The sequence below is a fragment of the Choloepus didactylus genome, chromosome 20, assembly GCF_015220235.1.
Source record: "Choloepus didactylus isolate mChoDid1 chromosome 20, mChoDid1.pri, whole genome shotgun sequence".
NCBI classification, from domain to species: Eukaryota; Metazoa; Chordata; class Mammalia; order Pilosa; family Megalonychidae; genus Choloepus; species Choloepus didactylus.
Window position 1 is genome coordinate 13,903,241 of NC_051326.1, and position 19,124 is coordinate 13,922,364.

The 19,124-nt window shown below is 37.7% G+C and overlaps 1 protein-coding gene across 15 annotated transcripts in view; it reads right to left on the bottom strand.

Moving 5' to 3' along the window:
- The window catches only part of DTNB (dystrobrevin beta), a 386,425-nt gene that overhangs the window by 284,226 nt on the left and 83,075 nt on the right, over positions 1 to 19,124 (bottom strand). For 11 of the 15 annotated variants that reach the window (XM_037812561.1, XM_037812558.1, XM_037812560.1 and 8 more), the window contains exons 1-2: positions 13,070 to 13,136; positions 8,307 to 8,387 (exon numbers count right to left, since the gene is read on the bottom strand). In XM_037812561.1, coding sequence (XP_037668489.1) covers positions 8,307 to 8,387; positions 13,070 to 13,136 — 148 coding nt within the window. Of the gene's footprint in view, positions 1 to 8,306; positions 8,388 to 13,069; positions 13,138 to 19,124 lie in introns of those variants that run through there. The other 4 variants (XM_037812551.1, XM_037812550.1, XM_037812552.1 and 1 more) reach the window with 1 other exon arrangement.

Below are 19,124 nucleotides of genomic sequence, written 5' to 3' on the forward strand. Positions count from 1 at the left end.
ATAGTGGTACATTCATCACCCAAATCAATCCCTGACACCTTCATTAGCACACACACAAAAATAACAAGAATAATAATTAGAGTGAAAAAGAGCAATTGAAGTAAAAAAGAACACTGGGTACCTTTGTCTGTTTGTTTCCTTCCCCTATTTTTCTACTCATCCATCCCTAAACTAGACAAAGTGGAGTGTGGTCCTTATGGCTTTCCCAATCCCATTGTCACCCCTCATAAGCTACATTTTTATACAATTGTCTTCGAGATTCATGGGTTCTGGGTTGTAGTTTGATAGTTTCAGGTATCCACCACCAGCTACCCCAATTCTTTAGGACCTAAAAAGGGTTGTCTAAAGTGTGCATAAGAGTGCCCACCAGAGTGCCCTCTCGGCTCCTTTTGGATTCTCTCTGCCACTGAAGCTTATTTCATTTCCTTTCACATCCCCCTTTTGGTCAAGAAGATGTTCTCTGTCCCACGATGCCGGGTCTACATTCCTCCCCGGGAGTCGTATTCCACGTTGCCAGGGAGATTCACTCCCCTGGGTGTCTGATCCCACGTAGAGGGGAGGGCATTGATTTCACCTTTCAAGTTGGCTTAGCCAGACAGAGAGGGCCACATCTGAGCAACAAAGAGGCATTCAGGAGGAGACTCTTAGGCACAATTATAGGGAGGCCTAGCCTCTCCTTTGCAGCAACCGTCTTCCCAAGGGTAAAACCTATGGTAGAGGACTCAACCCATCAAACCACCAGTCCCCTATGTCAGTGGTAATGTTAGCAACCATGGAGGTGGGGTAGGCGAATACCCCTGCATTCTCCACAGGCTCCTCAAGGGGGCACTACATCTTTTTTTTTTTCCTTGTTTTTCTTTTTTTTTCTTTTTTTTTAACCTTCCCTTCTTTTTTAAATCAACTGTATGAAAAAAAAAGTTAAAAAGAAAACAAACATACAATAAAAGAACATTTCAAAGAGACCATAACAAAGGAGTAAGAAAAAGACAACTAACCTAAGATAACTGCTTAACTTCCAACATGTTCCTACTTTACCCCAAGAAAGTTACCTAATATAGCAACATTTCTGTGAACTTGCTCCTACTATATCCATCAGAAATTAACAGACCATAGTCATTCCTGGGCATCCCCAGAACGTTAAATAGCTTATCTGTTCTTCTTGGATTATTGTTCCCCCTTCCTTAATTGCTCTCTACTGCTAGTTCCCCTACATTCTACATTATAAACCATTTGTTTTACATTTTTCAAAGTTCACATTAGTGGTAGCATATAATATTTCTCTTTTTGTGCCTGGCTTATTTCGCTCAGCATTATGTCTTCAAGGTTCATCCATGTTGTCATATGTTTCACGAGATCGTTCCTTCTTACTGCCGCGTAGTATTCCATCGTGTGTATATACAACATTTTATTTATCCACTCATCTGTTGAAGGACATTTGGGTTGTTTCCGTCTCTTGGCAATTGTGAATAATGCTGCTATGAACATTGGCGTGCAGATATCTGTTCGTGTCACTGCTTTCCGATCTTCCGGGTATATACCGAGAAGTGCAATCGCTGGATCGAATAGTAACTCTATATCTAGTTTTCTAAGGAACTGCCAGACTGACTTCCAGAGTGGCTGAACCATTCTACAGTCCCACCAACAATGAATAAGAGTTCCAATTTCTCCACATCCCCTCCAGCATTTGTAGTTTCCTGTTTGTTTAATGGCAGCCACTCTAACCGGTGTTAGATGGTATCTCATTGTGGTCTTAATTTGCATCTCTCTAATAGCTAGTGAAGCTGAACATTTTTTCATGTGTTTCTTGGCCATTTGTATTTCCTCTTCAGAGAACTGTCTTTTCACATCTTTTGCCCATTTTATAATTGGGCCGACTGCACTATTGTCATTGAGTTGTAGGATTTCTTTATATATGCAAGATATCAGTCTTTTGTCAGATACATGGTTTCCAAAAATTTTTTCCCATTGAGTTGGCTGCCTCTTTACCTTTTTGAGAAATTCCTTTGAGGTGCAGAAACTTCTAAGCTTGAGGAGTTCCCATTTATCTATTTTCTCTTTTGTTGCTTGTGCTTTGGGTGTAAAGTCTAGGAAGTGGCCACATAATACAAGGTCTTGAAGATGTTTTCCTACATTATCTTCTAGGAGTTTTATGGTACTTTCTTTTATATTGAGATCTTTGGTCCATTTTGAGTTAATTTTTGTGTAGGGGGTGAGGTAGGGGTCCTCTTTCATTCTTTTGGATATGGATATCCAACTCTCCCAGCCCCATTTGTTGAAAAGACCATTATGACTCAGTTCAGTGACTTTGGGGGCCTTATCAAAGATCAGTCGGCCATAGATCTGAGGGTCTATCTCCGAATTCTCAATTCGATTCCATTGATCTATATGTCTATCTTTGTGCCAGTACCATGCTGTTTTGGCAACTGTGGCTTTATAATAAGCTTCAAAGTCAGGGAGTGTAAGTCCTCCCACTTCGTTTTTCTTTTTTAGAGTGTCTTTAGCAAATCGAGGCATCTTCCCTTTCCAAATAAATTTGATAACTAGCTTTTCCAAGTCTGCAAAGTAGGTTGTTGGAATTTTGATTGGGATTGCATTGAATCTGTAGATGAGTTTGGGTAGAATTGACATCTTAATGACATTTAGTCTTCCTATCCATGAACGTGGAATATTTTTCCATCTTTTAAGGTCCCCTTCTATTTCTTTTAGTAGAGTTATGTAGTTTTCTTTGTATAGGTCTTTTACATCTTTGGTTAAGTTTATTCCTAGGTACTTGATGTTTTTAGTTGCTATTGAAAATGGTATCTTTTTCTTGAGTGTCTCTTCAGTTTGTTCATTTCTAGCATATAGAAACATTACTGATTTATGTGCATTAACCTTGTATCCCGCTACTTTGCTAAATTTGTTTATTAGCTCTAGAAGCTGTATCGTCGATTTCTCAGGGTTTTCTAGATATAAGATCATATCATCTGCAAACAATGACAGTTTTACTTCTTCTTTTCCAATTTGGATGCCTTTTATTTCTTTGTCTTGCCGGATTGCCCTGGCTAGCACTTCCAGCACAATGTTGAATAACAGTGGTGACAGCGGGCATCCTTGTCTTGTTCCTGATCTTAGAGGGAAGGCTTTCAGTCTCTCACCATTGAGTACTATGCTGGCTGTGGGTTTTTCATATATGCTCTTTATCATGGTGAGGAAGTTTCCTTCAATTCCTACCTTTTGAAGTGTTTTTATCAAAAACGGATGTTGGATTTTGTCAAATGCTTTTTCAGCGTCTATTGAGATGATCAATTGATTTTTCCCTTTTGACTTGTTAATGTGTTGTAATACATTGATTGATTTTCTTATGTTGAACCATCCTTGCATGCCTGGAATGAACCCCACTTGGTCATGGTGTATGATTTTTTTAATGTGTCTTTGGATTCGATTTGCAAGTATTTTGTTGAGGATTTTTGCATCTGTATTCATTAGGGAGATTGGCCGGTAGTTTTCCTTTTTTGTAGCATCTTTGCCTGGTTTTGGTATTAGATTGATGTTAGCTTCATAAAATGAGTTAGGTAGTGTTCCATTTTCTTCAATGTTTTGAAAGAGTTTGAGTAAGATTGGTGTCAGTTCTTTCTGGAAAGTTTGGTAGAATTCCCCTGTGAAGCCGTCTGGCCCTGGGCATTTATTTGTGGGAAGATTTTTGATGACTGATTGGATCTCTTTGCTTGTGATGGGTTGGTTGAGGTCTTCTATTTCTTCTCTGGTCAGTCTAGGTTGTTCATATGTTTCCAGGAAATTGTCCATTTCCTCTACATTATCCAGTTTGTTGCCATACAGTTGTTCATAGTATCCTCTTATAATTTTTTTAATTTCTTCAGGATCTGCAGTTATGTCACCTTTTTCATTCATTATTTTGTTTATATGGGTCTTCTCTCTTTTTGATTTTGTCAGTCTAGCTAGGGGCTTGTCAATCTTGTTGATCTTCTCAAAGAACCAACTTTTGGTGATATTTATCCTCTCTATTGTTTTTTTGTTCTCTATGTCATTTATTTCTGCTTTAATCCTTGTTATTTCCTTTATTCTACTTGGTTTAGGATTGGTTTGCTGTTCATTTTGTAGCTTCTTCAGTTCATCCATTAGTTCTTTGATTTTGGCTCTTTCTTCCTTTTTAATATATGCGTTTAGTGCTATAAATTTCCCCCTCAGCACTGCTTTTGCTGCATCCCATAGGTTTTGGTATGTTGTGTTCTCATTTTCATTTGTCTCTATATATTTAGCAATTTCTCTTGCTATTTCTTCTTTAACCCACTGATTGTTTAGGAGTGTGTTGTTTAACCTCCAGGTATTTGTGAATTTTCTAAGTCTCTGATGGTTATTGACTTCTAATTGTATTCCATTGTGGTCAGAGAATGTGCTTTGAATAATTTCAATCTTTTCAAATTTATTGAGGCTTGTTTTATGTCCCAGCATATGATCTATTCTGGAGAAAGTTCCATGAGCACTAGAAAAGTATGTGTATCCTGGTGATTTGGGATGTAATGTCCTGTATATGTCTGTTAAATCTAATTCATTTATCAGATTGTTTAGGTTTTCAATTTCCTTATTGGTCTTCTGTCTGGTTGATCTATCTATAGGAGAGAGTGATGTGTTGAAGTCTCCCACAATTATTGTGGAAACATCAATTGCTTCCTTTAGTTTTGCCAGTGTTTCTCTCATGTATTTTGTGGCACCTTGATTGGGTGCATAAACATTTATGATTGTTATTTCTTCTTGTTGAATTGCCCCTTTTACTAGTATGTAGTGGCCTTCTTTGTCTCTCAAAACATCCCTGCATTTGAAGTCTATTTTATCTGAGATTAATATTGCTACACCTGCTTTCTTTTGGCTGTAGCTTGCATGAAGTATTTTTTTCCATCCTTTCACTTTCAGTTTCTTTGTGTCCCTGTGTCTACGATGAGTCTCTTGTATGCAACATATTGATGGTTCATTTTTTTTGATCCATTCTGCGAATCTATATCTTTTAATTGGGGAGTTTAATCCATTTACATTCAACGTTATAACCGTGAAGGCATTTCTTGAATCAGCCATCTTATCCTTTGGTTTATGTTTGTCATATTTTTCCCCTCTGTCTATTAATATCCTTTATTGTACCCATACTGAATCTCTTTAGTACTGAACCTTTCTCCAAGTCTCTCTGTCCTGTCTTTGTTTCTCTGTCTGTAGGGCTCCCTTTAGTATATCCAGTAGGGCAGGTCTCTTGTTAGCATATTCTCTCAGCATTTGTTTGTCTGTGAAAAATTTAACCTCTCCCTCAAATTTGAAGGAGAGCTTTGCTGGATAAAGTATTCTTGGCTGGAAATTTTTCTCACTCAGAATTTTAAATATATCGTGCCACTGCCTTCTCGCCTCCATGGTGGCTGCTGAGTAGTCACTACTTAGTCTTATGCTGTTTCCTTTGTATGTGGTGAATTGCTTTTCTCTTGCTGCTTTCAGAACTTGCTCCTTCTCTTCTGTGTTTGACAGTGTGATCAGTATATGTCTCGGAGTGGGTTTATTTGGATTTATTCTATTTGGAGTTCGCTGAGCATTTATGATTTGTGTATTTATGTTGTTTAGAAGATTTGGGAAGTTTTCCCCAAGAATTTCTTTGAATACTCTTCCTAGACCTTTACCCTTTTCTTCCCCTTCTGGGACACCAATGAGTCTTATATTTGGACGTTTCATATTATCTATCATATCCCTGAGGTCCATTTCGACTTTTTCAATTTTTTTCCCCATTCTTTCTTTTATGCTTTCATTTTCCATTCTGTCATCTTCCAGGTCACTGATTCGTTGTTCAACTTCCTCTAGTCTTGTACTATGAGTGTCCAGAATCTTTTTAATTTGGTCAACAGTTTCTTTAATTTCCATAAGATCATCCATTTTTTTATTTAGTCTTGCAATGTCTTCTTTATGCTCTTCTAGGGTCTTCTTGATTTCCTTTGTCTCCCGTACTATGGTCTCACTGTTCATCTTTAGTTCTTTGAGTAGCTGCTCTAGGTGCTGTGTCTCTTCTGGTGTTTTGATTTGGGTGCTTGGGCTTGGGTTATCCATATCGTCTGGTTTTTTCATATGCTTTATAATTTTCTGTTGTTTTTAGCCTCGTGGCATTTGCTGAACTTGATAGGGTTCTTTTAGGATTTGTAGACCAATTGAAGTCCTTATCTCTAATTTATCAGATCTACAGCTTCGTGGAGTACACTTTCTCTAACTAACCAGCAGGTGGCGTCCACGAGCCACCTGTTGTCCACAAGCCAGTTCTCCCCTGCTTAGCCTTTTTGGTGAGTGGGGGAGTGAGTCTTGTGGGGTCCAATTGGTGTACCAAGCTTGCGTGTGTAGTTGGTGTTGCCTGCCCTGTATATGGGGCGTGTTTCTGGGCAGTCAGGGAGGGGGGGTGGCTCTAACAATCAAATCTCCCTGGTGATCCTAGAGTTTTAAGGCTGCTGCAATAGTCTAATCCTTCAGTTCAGTCCTGCCACAGTTTGTCTCTGCCACTGACCCACAAGTCCTTGGTATTGGCGTATGGCTCCTGAGACTTGCAAGTGGGCCCCTCTTCCAGGCCGTGCACCTCCTGGTCCTCTGTTGAGGGATGACTGTGCTATGTCACAGGTGAGTGCCGTCCCCCCAGGGCGGTTCTGGGCCGCTGGGCTGTGTAGGGAGGCTCCCAGTCTGCTGAAATGGGGCTGGCGATGGGCAGGAGTGTTTCCTGTCCACCAGGATGATGGCTGTGAGCGGATACCCCCCTTTTCTTGAGAAGTTGTGGTGTTTAGTGAATTTTCTCAGCCACTGGATTATTGCGTTTTGTCTCAGAGCTCTCTTAGTTCTGCTCTTGACTTGACCTGCCCAAATTGCAGGTCTTTGAAGCTTTCTGTATTGGGCTTCTTAGAGTAATTGTTTTAGAAAAAGAAAAAAGGATTAAAAAAAAAAAAAAAAAAAAAGGGCCCTCCTCAGAGATCTAATGGGTTATTGAAATGCTAAGAGACAAAGCAACCAGGGCCATTAAGGAAAGGTCCACAGGGCAGAGAGATCAGCTTTTCTTTGGGATTTGCATATGCGCCTCAGGGCCCGAGCTCGGGCCTGAGCTCTGCCCTTCCCCCTTCTATGTTCACCAGAACTCCAAAAATCCTCCGCTTTTATTTTGGAGTTTTTCGTGTTGTTTTTTTTTCTATGCCTGTCTCCTCTCTGCTGGGCTGGCTGCTCTCAGATTCTCTGGTGTCTGGTCTCCGTCTATCTATGGTTGGAGTTTGGATCAGCAGAATGAGTTTCCAATAAGGGCTGCCACTGCAGTTCTCCCTTCTCCTTCCCGGAGCTGACAGCCCCTCCTCCCACAGGACTGAGCCTGGCAGGGAGGGGTGTGGGTCCCCTGGCTGCAAAAACTTACAGATTTCGCTGATCTCAGCAGTTCCATGTTTTCATGAGTGTTGTATGAAGTATGCCCAAAGTCAGATTGCTCTGTGGTGTCCAGTCCACGCATTTCCTGGCTTTCTACCTCCTTTCCTGGAGGAGTAACTAAAACATACAGCTCACCAGTCTGCCATCTTGCCCCGCCTCCCGGTAAGACTTTTTGGAGAGAACTTTAAGGCAGGATTTGTAAGACCTGACCAGGGTAGAAGTGACTTGCCCAAGACCACTTGTTTATAACAAATGGCAAAACCAGGACTAAAATTGAGGTGTTTCAATTCTGAGGCTAATATTCTTCCCATTTTATAAAAAAACTATATATATATACATACACACATATATATGAGAAAAGCAAAATTATTCTGACATAAATTAATTCATCTTAATGGAAATCGAGAGGAAGGATCAAATGTATATCCACATATGTGTACAGGTGTGTGTGTTTTATAACCCATGAGGTAGCAATGATTTTTAGGAAAGGCTGATTCATAAATGCTATATTAAGCTTCATCAAGAAAATTAATTCTTATTTCTTGTACTTTAAAAGAACTTTAATGATTTTCTTTTCCTCCAGAAGATGATGAATTGCATTAATTTTGAATGACATTTCATTAATGAAACTCACAAGGAGAAATCAGTTCTCCCATTTAAAGACCATTAATACCGTGCTATCCTATTCTAGACTGTAGTTTGTTAAACATTTTGATGGACACAAAGAATAAAATGATAAATCCTTTCTGTTAAAAAGCTAATATTCTGAGAAATACTTAAGACAAAAATAATTCTATTAACATTACAACATGAAGAAAAGATAATCAACTATTTTATTTTATATTACTGAGAGTTATATCCAGCTATCACAGGAATGAATAGAAATGACTTACGGTTGCATCGTTTTTGTACAAATCGTAATTTGCAAGCTGTTCTGTAAGTTGATAGTCGTATGACATCAAAATTCTGAGCTCCTGAAAAAAGGGCAAATAAAAACTGTTCAGTTGGATTTACCATGTAACTTATAAATGTTAGGACTTGACACCATTCCATTAGTGTCACCACAATCTGTACTATGTCACCTAGGCCTTCTGAGAAAACAAGAAGGGGGAGAAGAAAGGTTAGGGGATGCTCTCTGCAGGCCGTCTGTGCAAGGCACCATGGCAGCAGCTCTTCCAACACTGTCCTGTCTGCCACCCTAAGAACGAACTGACTGAAGGAACCATGTGAATGTGGAAGTAGAGGGGTAGAGTGGGGAAATCCTAGCCTAGAGTCAGAAGGGCTAAATTCCAGTCCCGCCTGACCACCAACCACAGATACTATAACTGCAGCCACGTTATACAGCTTTTCCGAGCCTGTGCCTTCACCCGTTCAAAATGAGAGAATTGGACCAGCTGACCTCCATGTTCTCTTTCCAGGTCTTCAGAGGCCTGTATTTTACCCAAAAAGCCACAGCAATATTTACAGACCAGTTTTTCGTGTGCTTCCAGTATCTCACCCTCCCCGTCAAGCCAGTCTGAATGTATTATGTCCCCCCAAACGCCATTATCTTTGACGTAATCTTGTGTGGACAGACCTATCAGTGTTAATTACATTGTAATTCTTTGAGTGTTTCCATGGAGATGCACCCCACCCAACTGTGGGTGATGACTCTGATTGGATAATATCCATGGAGGTGTTGGCCCACTCATTCAGTTTGGGTCTGAATTAAATTACTGGAGCACTATATATGATCAGACAGAAGGAGCAAGCTGATACAGCCAAGAGGGACACTTTGAAGAAAGCACAGGAGCTACACATGAAAGACAGTTTGAAGATGGCCATTGAATGCACACTCTTGTTCCAGAGAAGTTGAGAGAGGACAAATATCCCAAGTGCAACTAAGAGTGACATTTTTGAGGAACTGCAGCCTAGAGAGGAACGTCCTGGGAGAAAACCATTTTGAAACTAGAACTTTGGAGTAGACACCAGCCACATGCCTTTCCAGCTAACAGAGGTTTTCCAGACACTATTGGCCATCCTCCAGTGAAGGTACCCGATTGCTGATGTGTTACCTTGGACACTTTATGGCCTTAAGACTGTAACTGAGTAACCAAATAAACCCCCTTTTATAAAAACCAATCCATCTCTGGTGTTTTGCATTCCGGCAGCATTAGCAAACTAGAACAGGATTTTATTACTATTATTATTTACTTTGTAGCATAAAGAGAGCAGTAGGCTTTTTCAGTTGTCAGCACTGTCCCAGGCAAGGCAGAGTTAAAGAATATCTGAGAGACAAAGTAACTAGGCAGGTAAAAGAGAGAATTTCCTGAAGGGTATATATTCCCAAAGAAAGGGGGGTGGGGTGGGGCAGGGTCCAGCACAAGTGGCAGCTTTCATTCAGAGAATTCAGACTTCATCATCTGTCTCAACCACACCCCTAGCAGGAAAACACCTGCTGAAAATTAAAGGCACTGTACCACTTTACGCTGGTGGGTAGCTGTGGGCTGACAATTGCTACCTGATAGGCAGTTTACATAAGCACAGAATCAAGAGTCTTCACAGGAAATACTGGTACCCTGCTGGGTCACATCCCCAGGGAAACTTGATACTGATTACACCCTCTTCCTGAGCCCTGGGCCTGTCTTATCTGGGAAAATCTGATAATCTCATTTGGGTTAATCCAATCTGGGGAGACCCTCTTCAAAAAAAAAAAAAAAAAAAACAAACCTTCAGGCAGGGAAAGAACCTGAAAAATTCTGATCAGTTAAACAGAAGCTATACTACATGTCTAGAATAAGATGAACTGAATGTCAAAGAATAGAGAGAGGACAAAACCACCCTAGGTAAAAGAGAGAAAATGACCTCCAGAATAAACTAATCAAGGAAATCAGATGCCTAGACACCAGCAAAAAAAACCACAAGTCATACCAGGAAGCACAAATATATGGCACAGTCAAAGGAAGAAACTAACACTCCAAATGAGATACAGGAGTTGAAACAACTAATTAAAGACATTCAAATTTTCTAAATCAAATCAGAGAACTGAAGTAAAATGTGGTGAAAGAGATGATGGATATAAAGAAGACACTGAGTGACCATACAGAAGAACTCAGAAGCTTGAGAAAAACAAACGGCAGAACTTATGGGAATGAAAGGCACAACAGAAGAGATGAAAAATACAATGGAGACACACAACAGCAGATTTGAAGGAGGAGAAGAAAGGATTAGTGAACTAAAGGACATAATGTCTGAAATCCTACACACAAAAGAACAGATAGGGAAAGAATGGAAAAATATGAACAGGGTCACAGGCAATTGAATGACAACGTGAAGCACACAAATATACATTATGGGTGTCCCAGAAGGAGAAGAGAAGGGAAAGGGGTCAGAAAGAATAATGGAGAAAATAATCACTGAAAGTTTCCCAATTCTTATGAAAGACATAAAATTACAGATCCCAGAAGTGCAGCATACCCCAAACAGAACAGATCTGAATAGACTTACTCCAAGACACTTACTAGTCAGATTGTCAAATGTCAAAGACAAAGAGAGAATTCTAAAAGCAGCAAGAGAAAAGCAATCCACCACATACAAGGGAAGCTTTATAAGACTATGTGCGGACTTCTCAGCAGAAACCATAGAGGTGAGAAGGCAGTGGTATGAAATATTTAAGACACTGAAAGAGAAAAACTGCAAACCAAGAATTCTATATCTGGCAAAACCATCCTTGAAAAATGAGGGAGAGTTTAAAATATTTTCAGACAAACAGACACTGAGACAGTTTGTAACAAGAGACTGGCTCTGTAAGAAATTCTAAAGGGAGCGCTACAGCAAAATAGGAAAAGACAGGAGAGAGAGGTTTGGAAAACAGTGTAGAAATGAAGTTTATCAGTAAGGGTAAAAAGAGAAGAAACAAAAATAAAATATGACATGTAAAATTCAAAAGATAAAATGGTAAAAGAAAGTACTGCCTTTACAGTAATAACATTAAATATTAATGGATTAAACCCCCCAATAGAAAGAAAAAGACTGGCAGAATAGATTAAAAAACAGGATCCATCTATATGCTGTTCCAAGAGACACACTTTAGACCCAGGGACAAAAATAGTCTAAAAGTGAAAGGCTGGAAAAAGATATTTCACACAAACAACAACCAGAAAAGATGGGGGTAGCTATATTAATATCTGACAAATTGGACTTCAAATTCAAAGAAATTAAAAGAGATAAAGTAGGACACTATGTTTTAATAAAAGGGACAATTCAGCAGGACAACATAACAATCATAAATATTTATGCACCAAGCCAGATTGCCCTAAAATACATGAGGCAAACAGTGACAACACTGAAGGGAGAAGTAGAAACCTCTACAATAATAACTGGAGACTTCAATACACCACTCTCATCAATGGACAGAACATCCAGACAGAGGATCAATAAGGAAACAGAGTTCAAATAGTATGATAAACGAACTCGACTTAACAGACATTTATAGAACACTGCACCCCAAAACAGCAGGATACACATTTTTCTAAAGTGCTCAAGGATCATTCTCAAGAATAGACCACATGTTGGGTCATAAAGCAAGTCTCAGTAAATTTAAAAAGATTGAAATTATTCAAAACACTTTCCAGATCATAATGGAATGAAGTTGGAAATCAAAATAACAGGCAGAAGACTGGAAAATTCACAAATATTGCAGACTAAACAAGACACTCTTAAACAACCAGTGTGTCAAGGAAGAAATTACAAGACAGTAGAAACTGGGCATCTGATGCTGAAGGAGTACAGAATATTTAACAGGATTGACATTCTGGAGGTTATTCTTATGCATTATATAGATAACCCTTTATAGATTTTAGTGTATTGGAATAGCTAGAAGGAAATAACCTGAAACTGTCGAACTGCGACCCAGTAGCCTTGATTCTTGAAGACAACTGCATAACTATGTAGCTTACATGGTATGACAGTGTGATTGTGAAAACCTTGTGGTTCACACTCCCTTTATCCACTGTATGGACAGATGAGTAGAAAAATCGGGACAAAAAGTAAATGAATAATAGGGAAGGATGGAGGGGGATGGGATGTTTTGGGTCTTCTTTTTTACTTTAGTTTTTTTTTTTTTTTTTTTTTTGCAGTAACGAAAATGTTAAAAAATTAATTGTGATGATGAATGCACAACTATATAATGGTACTGTGAACAGCTGATTGTATACTAAAATTGAATTTTAAAAAACTGAAAAAAAAGGTAAAAAAGGTAAAAAAAAAACAAAAAACAAAAAACCAAATTGACATTGTAAAACTTAAAATTCTAACGGGCTTTATTATGCTACTAAAATACTACTGAACTTATGAAATAAGAAAATATAAAAACATTCTTATTGCTAGGGGATTTTAATGGGAGAAAGGAATTTGTTTCAAAACATTTCACATAAGAATAAATTGGAAAAGCAAGTAGCTTAAAACAACAACAAAATTATATATATATATATAAAATAAGATATAAAAATGCGCTCTGGCTTGGGTTTCTCCAACTCCATGATTTTTTACTCTCATTCTTCCCTTTTAAAGCTTATAACCTAAAACGTCTAACTGATTGAATATGTAACTTAATCAGGGAAAAAAAGCAACATTCCAGCAAATACAAATGAGGAATCCGGAAGCATTCAAGACTCACGCATTTCTATGAACAGCTGCCTCTTCTCTGCCACGGTCTTCCGCTTGTTCCCACTTTCCTCAATCATCCTAGAGACACAGAAAGATACAATAAATTGTATAATTTGACAGCTGAACCAAGTGCTTTCCATTCTATCGTGAAAAGTAGAGGAAACCAAATTGCGTGTGTACAAATTAAGACAGTATCAGTAAAAATAAAGTGGGAGCCTGGTACAGAAAAAGATAAACCATTGTCCCTTTATTTTTTAACTTCTGAAATATTAAAATGTCAATACTTAAATGAGCTAGTACACTTGCCTCCTGTGCTGATAATATGGAGCTGTGTCTTATTTTTTATTATTTTCTCTGCATAGTCCTGAATTAATTGAGACACAGTTTCCCATAACACTACTTTTTTACACAATACTAAATATAATTTTGAAGATATATAGAATGAAAGGCTACAATAAAGAACATAAGAATAGTTAGCTTATACATGCACGATGTAAACGAAATATTAGTTTTTTATATTAAACAACATTAAACAAAAAGGTATTCATTCCCAAACTCAAAGAGCTCCTAAATGTAATATTTCTATCATAGGGTAACAGTAGTTCACACCGACAATTATGGCATTTTGTTAAACTCTTTATGTGTATTATCTCATTCAATCCTCACAACTACCCTGGTAGTTGGTATTATTTTCATTATTACCCCCATTTTACATACTAGTAAACAGATGCCTAGAAAAGATAACTAACTTGCTCAAAGGCACACAACTCAGATGTAGTAGAGTAGATTCTAACCCTTTCATTAAAATTCTTACATAACCATTGCCTGTAGATGCATGGTTTTGAGTCTCTATACCTGAAAAGCTACAACACAAAGAGCCCGTTGCATGGACCCTGTTAACACAAAATTCACAGTAATTTCGGCTGAAGATTGCCTTACTCTATAAGGAAAAAATATCTAGACAAATAACATTAAGACAAATAATTCCCCTACGTATGTTAAATTGTTATAAATATTCTCTAATATGTTAGAAACACAAACTAAATAATGATATATGAATGACATATTTGTTAAAGCAACTTGTCTGGCAAAAGTTTAGTTATATTGAAAGTTTAAAATCCAAATATAATCCTTAACTTTCTGCAATTAGTATTTTGACAATTAAAAGACTGGCCCTTTCCTAAGTTACTGAAAGTAAGGCTTCAACACACATGATGGTTACTTACTAATATACCCCCAAAAGGAATGATATACTGTATCCACTTTATATCACTTTTCCTCAAAGTAGAAGCCAAAAATGCCTGGTTATCCCTAAATCCCTCATGACAATTTTTAAGTTGTTTTTTTTTTGTCATTGCTACACGAATCTCAAAAAAATTAATTGAAATATTCCGGGTCATCCAGATGACTACCATATTACAAGGAGTGTGTGCAATTTCAGGGCCACATCTGCATGTGCGATTACATGAGGCACTCGTGGCAGGATATCACCTACAGCAGAGGTCAGCTAACTATAGAAAGGAGGCCAGGTTTGATGCGACACTATTTTTGCAAATAAAGTTTTATTGGAATTGCCCATTCATTTACACATAGTCCAAGGCTGCTTTCATGCTACAATGAAGAGTTGAGTCGTTGTTACAGATATTGTGCAGCCTTCAAAGCCAAAAATATCTATTATCTGGCCCTTTAAGAAAGTTTGCCAACCTAACCTAAAGAAATGCAATTAAAATAGTATTACTACACATGTCTGGTTGCAATTAGGTTAAAATGTCCCTACTGTGTCAAAATGACAAAATCCTCCCACATCAGCTTGTGCTGTAGCTCCATTATTAGAATCTATTCTTGGACAAGGGCTTTAATCACTCTAAGATTCATTCCTCATTGCTAACATGGCATAAAAATTATACATACTTTATATAACCACTCGTCTGACAAGTATTTATTGAGGATCTCATATGTGCCAGGCATGACTAGAGATACTGGGAATATAGCAGTGAATAAAAGACAAAAAGTCCCCACCATGAAATAGCTGACATTCTTGAAGGAGGATTAAATGAAGTAATTTATTTAGGTAGCACCTGAACTAAGCACAGGAGAAACGGGAGCTGCTATTCTTCTTCTAATTTCCATTATTACCACACAGGTAGCTGATAAATCCAGTGAGGAGAATCTTCATTTGATCATTAATGAGGCTATGACAGACATTATTTGATTTAGCATATTCTTTTAAGAAAGTCCTTGGTCTTTCTGAAACTAATAAAGCACACCTTTATAAATTTAATGATCTCAACTGATGAAATGATGGTATCTTCAAGTCAGGAAGACAATTCTTTTAAACATAAACACATAAAAACATACAACTGAGCAATCGGAGATACCAAATGAAATGGTCACACATTGATAAACCTATAATGTACAAACAGGTTTTTTAAATTAGGCTTTAATTTTGTGTTATTGTTGTTAAAACTACCTGGTTTAAAAAAACATATAGTGGAGTTGTATTATATGCATATTTAAATAATACAAATTCAACCACATGCATTCAGTAAAAGAGTGAGAGAGTGAGAGAGAATTATTTAAATGAAATGGACGATTCAACACCATGATCACCTGCCCAGAGGAGTGTGAGGAAGGAAATGAATCTGCTGTTCCCTGGGAAGGAATCTGCTGTTCCCTCTGGCCACTGACAGTAAACACTGCCACACTGGGTAAGGATATATCCCACCCTCCCTTTCTTCCACCACACTTATATATATATAAGGATATAGTCCATCCTCCCTTCCTTCCACCACAATGATATAAGGATATATTCCTTCCTCCCTTCCTTCCAAATTAGGGGCATATGAAGAACTATGAAAATCTCAACTAATATGGAAAGAAACCATCAAAATATGCCAATGACAAGAGGACACAGATGTTGAAATAATCTATCAAAAGCTTTCAAGCAGATATTACAAAAACACTTGAAGGAGCAATTATGAACACTCTTAAAACAAAAGTTAAAATATTAGTGCCAGCAAAAAAAATAAAAAGAAGATGTAAAGACGAACCAAATGGAAATTTTATAAGAAAAATAAGCTGAAATATATAGTAACTGGGAGAAAAAACTTCACTGGATGGATAACAACAGTCGAATGGAAATGACAAAGGAAAGAGCTGGTGAACTTGAAGACAGATCAACAGAAATCATCAATGTGAACAAAAGAAGAAAAAAGATATTTTTAAAATATTAATCGGAATCCCAGAAGCAGAAAAGAATAAGTATGAAGACACAATGGCTTAAAACTTCCCAAGTTTGGCGAAAGACCCCCACCAACAAATTCAAGAAACTGAACAAAAACTCCAAACAAGTTAAAGCAAAAGAAATCTATACCCAGACACATCATAATCAAATTGCTGATAACTAAGGACAAAGAAAAACTCTTAAAAGAAGCCAAAGGGGAAAAAAAATTACCTATAGGTCAGAGATCTGCAAAATTTTTTCTTACAGGGCCAAATACTTAACATATTAGGCTTGCAATACATATGGTCTCTGTTACAACCACTCAACACTGCCATTGTAGCACAAAAGCAACCACAAACAATAGGTAGACAGACAGACATGGCTTTGTTCCAATAAAACTTCACTTAGAAAAATAAATAGGCAGTCATCCCATGGGCCTTAGTTGCCTACCCCTCCTGTGAAGGTTCATATCATGTATCAACTTTGATAGATTATGGTGTCCAGTCGCTTGGTCAAGAAAGCACTGGCCTAATTGTTACCGTGAAGGTATTTCATGTATTTAAATCATTAGTTGATTGCATCTATGGCTGATTACATCTACAATCAACAAAGGAGACTGCCTTCAGCAATGAGAGAAATTTAATCCAATCAAGGCCTTAAAGGGAGAGCTGACGATTTCAGCAGTCATAAAAGAAGAATCTCTATCTCTACTTCAGCCAGCCAGCTTCTCCTGGGGAATTCATCATCATCTTCATTGGATTTCCCAACTTGGAGCTTCTCCTGAGGCATTCAATGTCGCCATTAAGTTCCCAACTTGTGGCCTGCCCTGAGGAATTTTACTTTCCAATCGCCATGATCACTGAGCCAATTCCTATATGAATGTAGCCCTTTGATTTTTTTTCTAATGTGCAAAAGAAATTTAATGAAAAAAGGATAGTCTTGGTGTGGGAATAACTGGTTATCCATATGCCAACAAAAGGAGCTTTCACCTATTACCTCATACCATCTATTAGTTAGGGTCTTCTACAGAAACAGAACCAACTATATACATATACATATATACATATAAATATATATATATATATATGTAAAATATAAATATTATGAGACTTTTTATAGGAATTGACTCACATGACTATGGGGATGGGCAAGTCCAAATTCCATAGGGCAGGCCACAAGCTAGGAACTCTGATGAAGATTTCTGATGCATTCCTCAGGAGAAGCTGGTTGGCTAAAGCAGATTTAGAAATTCTCCTTTCTGAATGATGAAATCATCAATTCTCCTTTTAAGGCCTTCAACTGATTGGATGAGACTTCTCTCATTGTTGAAGGCAGCCTCCTCAGTTGATTGTAGATGTAATCAGCCATAGATGCAATCAACTTACTGATGATTTAAAACCATGAAATACCCTCCAAGTAACAATCAGGCCAGTGCTTGCTGGACCAAACAACTGGGCACCACAAGCCAAAGTGACACATAAACTTGACCATCACATACCATATATAAAAATTAACTCAAAATGGATCATAGTATAAATGTAAAACTATAAAACTTTTAGAAGAAAACATAGGAGAAAATCTTCACAACCATAAAAAAATTAATAAACTGAACTTCACAAAAATTAAAAACTTTTGTTCTATGAAAGACCAGATAAGAAATGAAAAGACAAGCTACAAATTAGGAGAAAAATTTTTGAAAATCACATATCTGACAAAGGATTTGTATCCAGAAATATATAACAAAACTCAGTAATAAGAAAACAACCCAGCTAAAAAAAGAAAAGCAAAAATTTGATCAGGCACTTCAAAGATACACAGATGGCAAATTAGCACATGAAAAAATGCTGAACATTATTAGTCATTAGGGAAATGCCCATCAGGTACTGCAACATATTTATTAGAACAGCTTTACAAAAATTAAAAACTGACAATATCAAGAGCTGACAAGAATGGGGAACAACTGGAATTCTCATGCATTGCCGGCAGGAATGAAAAATGGTACAGCCACTAAGGAACACAGTTTAGCAATTTCTTATAAAGTTAAACACATATTTACCATATGATCCAGCAATCGTGCTCCTAGATATTTACCCAGAGGAATAAAAACTTACGTTCTCACAAAAACCTGTACATGAATGTTTATAGCAACTCTATTCATAATTGTTCAAAACTGGAAACAACCCACTTGTTCATTTCCAAGTGAATGGATAGACAACACTGGTACATCCATATGACATAATACTACCCAGCAATAAAAACGAACAAATTATTGATACAGACAACAACTTGTATGAATCTCAAAGGCATTATGCTGAGTCCAAAAAGTTAGTCTCAGAAGCTCACATACTGTAAGGAGCTATATAAAATATGGCATTCTGGAAAAGACAAAACTATGGTTACAGAGAACAGATAGATGGTTTCCAGGCAGTATGAGTAGGGCAAGGGTGTAACTATAAAGGGATAACGGAAAGGCATTTTGTGGGGGGTGGTGAACTGTTCTGTATCCTGAATGTGGTGGAGGTAACATGAATTTATACAGGAGATACAATGCACACAACAGTACAAAAGGAAAAAATTCAATCCTACAGATAATAATTTTTTAAAAGAATGAAAACAAACAAACAAAAAGCAAGTCCCCCACACCTCCTACCTCAGGTGGGACAATTCTGTGATGCTATTTGTGCTTCAGAGCCCCCCAAGGTATCAGGTTGAGGCTAGCCTTAAGGTGAACCCACAACTCTGTTTAAACCAAAATTCATCATGCTTCAAATTCACCTGGAGGGCTTATTAAAATAAAGACTGGTGGAAGACAACTCCAGAATTTCTGTTCAGTGGATCTGGA